Source organism: Galeopterus variegatus, unplaced genomic scaffold (genome assembly GCF_000696425.1).
Source record: "Galeopterus variegatus unplaced genomic scaffold, G_variegatus-3.0.2 Scaffold138, whole genome shotgun sequence".
NCBI lineage: Eukaryota > Metazoa > Chordata > Mammalia > Dermoptera > Cynocephalidae > Galeopterus > Galeopterus variegatus.
In genome coordinates this window covers 60,723-66,955 of record NW_007726249.1, presented here as the reverse complement: position 1 = coordinate 66,955, position 6,233 = coordinate 60,723, and the positions used below count along the sequence as shown (strand labels likewise).

At 36.1% G+C, this 6,233-nt stretch overlaps 1 protein-coding gene across 1 annotated transcript in view; it reads left to right on the top strand.

Moving 5' to 3' along the window:
• The window catches only part of VPS13D (vacuolar protein sorting 13 homolog D (S. cerevisiae)), a gene marked incomplete at its 3' end in the record, with an annotated part of 105,995 nt that overhangs the window by 44,703 nt on the left and 55,059 nt on the right, over positions 1 to 6,233 (top strand). Inside the window, exons 22-23 of the mRNA XM_008589879.1 lie at positions 1,710 to 1,836; positions 3,455 to 3,635. Of these exons, the coding sequence (XP_008588101.1) occupies positions 1,710 to 1,836; positions 3,455 to 3,635 (308 nt within the window). The remainder of the gene's footprint in view (positions 1 to 1,709; positions 1,837 to 3,454; positions 3,636 to 6,233) is intronic.

The following is a 6,233-nucleotide window of genomic DNA, read 5'->3' as shown; positions in this document are numbered from 1 at the left end:
AGTGAGCGGGAACCAGTCTCCACATGGGATCCGAACCCTTGGCGGGAGCGCCGCTGCACTCTCAAGCGGCACACTCTCCAGTGCGCCACCAGGCCGGCCCCTAGCATTCTTTTTAACGGAAGTTTTAGCTTGAAATTCTTAGTAGAACACAAGTGATCAACATCAAGTTCTAAATAGTAGGGGTTTATAAAGTGTGAATTAAAACACCACACCTTCCTTAAGGAACATGTAATTAAATAGCAAAGATTACAAAGCTCAAGTGTTATACCGTAGTAAAAACAAGAATGTCTTTTGGGGAAGGAATGAATTGAAACTGAGGTTTCATGCCTGGTGTAATTATTTTAGAAAAGCTTCTGAGGATAGATTGGCCTTTAAAATAAACAAAAACTTGGATATTTTTGTCAGAGAACACGAATCAAAAATAAATATATATCTTCAATTCATTGGGAGCTGAACTAACATTGTTAGTGTGAGTATATACACCTTAGTAATTCTTTTGTAATGATAATTTTGATGATAAAAATTTTATTTTGTGGAAACAACAGTTGAGAATATTCCTTGTCCATATTAACACAGTGTTAAGAATGACTCATTATAGGTTCACAGTCTAGTTGTAAGTTTCTTTTTCTTTTTTAACTTTAACATTTACTTGTACATCTTCATGGGGTATAATGTATTGTTTTAATACATGTGTATAATACTGCACAATGATTCACTTAGGATAGATAGCGTAGCTCTGTACTCATTAGTTCACCCCTTCTCCTCCCCCCACTCTTCCAGCCTCTGGTTCCAGTTGTAAGTGTTCCAGATCCCATCTTTCTTCTACCCACCTTCTGGAGGCTTCATTCATTCATATTGTTGTATCAGAATAGTTTCAAATCCATGTCTCCAGTGTCTGTCAACCTCATTAATTTTTTTCTTTTATTAAATCACATTAAAACCCACTTAATGTTGCTTGAATACCTGGTATATTTCTTTTTTTTTTTTTGTCTTTTTTGTGACCGGTAAGGGGATCACAACCCTTGGTGTGGGGTCACCCGCACTGCGCTCAGCCAGTGAGCGCACCGGCCATTCCTATATAGGATCTGAACCCGCGGCAGGAGCGCCGCTGCGCTCCCACTCTCCGGAGTGCGCCACGGGGCTGGCCCTACCTGGTATATTTCTGACACTTCCTCCTTTACTCTTTTATCCATAGTATAATTAATAGATCTTATGATGTTTCACTAATTCTAATCAGTGGTCTAATCTTCGAGAGGATCATGTTTCTGTCTGTATTATGTATATGTTTTATCCTTTAGCATTGTGTATGCATTTACTTTAATTTCTTTCCCCTTGTAAATGTGTGGGGTTTTTTGTTTTTGTTTTTGGTTTTTTTTGATTAGCTGGTCAGGACAGGGAGTAAACCCTGGACCTTGGGGTTATCAAAACCACTAACTGAGCTAACTGGCCAGTCCCCGGCTTGTAAATGTCAATGAGTGATGTTTCTATATTATTTCAATCCCCTTTGGACTTCTGCATTGAGACTATTTGAAATATTGCATAATATTTTTTCTGGGTGTTTTGGAATATGATATGTGCTTTTGACATTTAATTTGATTAAAGAGTGAAGTCTGGGGCATGTGTGTATCAGTTTTTGTTCTAGACCTAATTAAGGTGTATGACAAAAAAAAAAAATACATAATAATGTGTTCTAATTTTAACATCCCTAGAAGCGGACCTGGCTTTACAGGGAAGCATTGGAAGTCTGTCTCTAATTGACCTTACATCCCATGGAGAGTTCTACAGAGAACGATTCACTACAAGTGGAGAGGAAGCACTCATCTTTCAGACTTTTAAGTAAAAATATTGATCTTTTCTTGCTTGATATTTTGTCATAATCACTTGCTGTGTCAAATTGTTGTTGGCAAAACAATGAAGGAAAGTTTTAAAAAATTTTACCTTCTTAGGTAAAATTGAAAGGATCTGGTTGTGAGGAGTCCTGATTTATATTAAATTTCATTAAAATCGATCTGCCCTGAAGTGGGCTACTCCGGCTTCATAAACAGATGGGGTATGATTCAAATAATTTTGATGATTAAAAGGCCTGGGCTCTCAAGCTGGTTTTCCCCTAACTCGCTATGAGACCTGAGATAAGTCACTTAATCTCCATGTGTCAGTTTTCTATCTAAATATTGAGGGGACTGAGATCATTTCTAAGCTTTAGTTTAGTTCCAAAAGTTCTGGAATGATTTCATCATGAGAATGTTGATGGTATGAGTGAGAAATTACATTATGCATCTTTTTTGTTTATAAACATGATGTATGTTGAATCCTTTCTGTTAGAAGGCATCTATGGGCCTATCTGATTATTAAGGAATAGTTTACTCGGAAGGTTAGAGTCTAGAACAGTGGTTTTCAACCTTTTTGAGAGATGTTTGACAATATAGATATCCAGTTTTCCTAAATATTCTGATTTAATTGGCCTTGGGTGGTGCTTAGTCTTTTCTATCTTTTCTTTTCTTTTTTAACACGGTAATAATGTTCAACCAAGTTTGAGAGAAACTATTCTAAAACATGTCTGAGGACGTTTTCTTTCATTTTCAGGAGGAGTCACTTTCTTTTCTTTTTTAACACGGTAATAATGTTCAACCAAGTTTGAGAGAAACTATTCTAAAAGATGTCTGAGGACGTTTTCTTACATTTTCAGGAGGAGTCAATCATACTCTACTCAGAATTTAGATTGATTTGCTTATATTACATACCATGGTGGTATGGTTCTATAATAAATGAGAGAATTAATATAAAACTCTTAATTCTCTGCCTGGCACAAAATAGGTTGTCAGCCAATGTGAGTTCTTTCCCCAGTGACTGTGTCCTCTATTATAATTTGTTGTTATGTCACCATGCTCCATTAAATTCAAAACAATTTGTAAAATCTTCCAATTTGTCTTTGAATGACATTCCAAAACTTTGGCCTACATTTCACTGAAGTAAAAAGACTTCTTTCTGCCTCCAGAAGATGGTTTTCCCCAGAAACATTGGTTCTGATGCCTAATTTTCTTCGCCCATTATATCGTGGCCTTATTTTTATTATCTTTTAAATTCATATTGTCACAATCTTTGCCAGTAACAGGATGGGCAGGAATACTCACTTTTCTTTAAAGACAGGGAAAAGAGGTGTGGGTGAAAGATCAGTGCCCCACGTGGCCTTTAAGTCAGTTCTGGAATCAAGAGTGAGATCCCATCTGTTGATAGCCCTGGCTGTCCCATCAGACTTTTATTTAACATCCTCAACTCACTGTAGAAGCTTAGACAGGGAATAATTATTGGAATTTGCTTTGTAAAACCTTATTGTGGATTTCCATTTTAATAGTGAAGCCGTTTTCTAGGAAAGCCCCTAAATCGTCCAAAATTTTTTTCAAATACTAACCTGTATCTTGCTGCTGTCTGAGTCACATTTTGTCCTTGCTGCTAGATATGGACGGCCCGACCCTCTGCTCCGTAGAGAGCACGACATTCGAGTGAGCCTCCAAATGGCCTCTGTGCAGTATGTACACACGCAGCGCTTTCAGGCTGAAGTGGTAGCCTTCATCCAGCACTTCACTCAGCTACAAGACGTCCTTGGGCGCCAGCGGGCCGCTGTTGAGGGGCAGACGGTAGGTAGTCTTTTTTCTCCAACGTGTGTTTCAGTTTGCCTGATTCACTGAAAAAAGTAAAGGTAGTTTATGTTTACCAATATGTCTTCCTTGTAGCAGATCACCTGCAGAAACCTTACTGTGATTAGAGAGCTTTATTCCTTATTTATTATATCACACCTTAATTACCTTTAAAGTTCAGCTTTAGATTTCTCTAAAAAAAGATAAAGGACATTTACGAATAACATTTAAGACTTCTCGTCCCTTTTAGGATTTTTGTGGGGATACTTCTCTTGGGAAGCTGTAGAGTTTTTCCAGATAGATTAGAAGTTCTCAAACTTCTCAGTTCATGGCACCCTTAATACCTTGATGGCTTTTTCATGGCACATCCTAGGCCACAAGAAACACCTAATGGTATTTCCATTTACAAACTATTTAAGTCTAAACTTGATAAGTACATATGTCCTAACAACTTAGTAGCTGTTTGAAAAGTTGAATGACAACACATGAATTGAAAGAAGAATATTTTTATTTCATTCTTAAATAACCATAGTTACTTATTAGTAAGATGTATGTGCCTCTTGGCACTGTGTAACTTCTCAAACTTGGAATCAGGTTGGACACCACAATGCTCATTTCCTGTTCCATGTTTACTTTCTCATGGTACTTATTTATCACAGCAACTGCTGAAGACCCAGCTTTGCAAAGATACGACCTCATTGAAAGGAATGCAGCATGGTCCAATACTAACGTGAGCTACCTGAAGCTGGTAGTTTGTGCAGTGTCTCACAGATGTTGAGTTTCCCTCAAAAATTTAAAATGTTCTGGCAGTGCCCCTTTGAGTGTCTCATTGCAGTGTGGGAACCACAGAAAATAATTACAGTGTAATAATTATTTTTAAAAACTTGTTATTTTTCCTTTTATTTATTTTTATTTTTATTTTTGTAAAAGATGACCGGTAAGGGGATCTTAACCCTTGACTTGGTGTTGTCAGCACCACGCTCACCAGTGAGCTAACCAGCCATCCCTATGTGGGATCTGAATGTGTGGACTTGGTGTTATCAGCACCACACTCTCTCGAGTGAGCCACAGGCTGGCCCCTTCCTTTTTTTTTTTTTAAAGAAAACTTTATTAGGTAAAAGATTATAATTTAAGAAATAATTTAAGAAATCTGTCTTTGTAGTGGCAACATTTAAAAATTTTGTTTTAATTTAATTTAAATTAAAAATTTTTGAATATGTTATATATTGATTTGGCATAGAATCAAAGTAAAAAAGAGCATTCGAAGAGTTACTTTTTCTCAGCCATCCAGTCTCTCTCCCTGGAAGCAACCAGTGTTACTGATTTCCCATTTATCTTCCAGAGGTTGTATTTTTAAAAAATGTAAAAGTAGCATAATCAAATTATAGAAAATCTGAAAAAAATTATAGAATCATATAGTTTTACCAATCTAGAACCATAGCCATGTTTTAATTTATTTTCATTGATTTTTTTCCTATACATTTTTCCATGGTTATAAATCGTGGTATATATAAGCTTTTTTTTCTGTCTTTAAAAACTTAGAAAAAAAGAGTGACACATATAAAAGATTATCTGTAGCATGTGTATTAGTTACAGAGTCTAATAATAAAATGAACATCTAAGAACCCACCACCAAACTGAGAATGCAAACATTCCTAAGCCTGCTGTATGTGTATGTCTGTGTTCCTTCTCTATCTCATTCTCCTGTCAACTCCACAGGTAACCACTCTTGTGAGTTTTGGATCTATTAATCTCTTTAAAATTTGAGAAAAAAGTTCCTAAACAGTATCTTTTGCTTTGCTTGTTTTGATCTTTATAAAAATGTTATTAAACTGTATTTAATGTTCTGAAACTTGCTTTTTTTTTTTCACTTAGTGTGTTAATAAGATTCATTCCTATTTTTTCATGTGATTGAATATCATTTATTTTCTTTTTTTTTTTTTTTTTAAAAGATGACCGGTAAGGGGATCTTAACCCTTGACTTGGTGTTGTCAGCACCACGCTCAGCCAGTGAGCAAACCGGCCATCCCTATATGGGATCCGAACCCGTGGCCTTGGTGTTATCAGCACCACACTCTCCCGAGTGAGCCACAGGCCGGCCCGGAATGTCATTTATTTTCACTGTTGTATTTCATTGATGACTTATCCATTTTCTTGTTGAAGATTTGAGTTATTCACGTGTTTCTATTGTGTACCATGTCTCCTGATGCACATATGTGAGAGTTTCTCTGAGATGCTTAGGAGTGGAGTTATTGAGCGGTAGTGTATGTGCATGCCTAATCTTTACAAGATAGTGCCAGATTGTATTCCAAAATGGTTGTCTCAGTTATATTCTCCCATTAGCAATGTATAAGAATTCCTTTCAATTCATATCCTTGCTAACACTTGTATTGTCAGACTTTTATTTTAGGCCAGTTGTTGGGTATAAAATAGTGTTACAGTTATGGTCTACATATGCTTAAAAAAAACTTTAAATTGAGGAATAGCATATGTTATCTGTAATAAAGTACATAAAGCACGTTAATTTTACACAAACCCTTTTGGAGTCCAGCTTCTTAACTTTTTTTTTTTTTTTTTTTTTTTTTTTTTTTTTTTTTT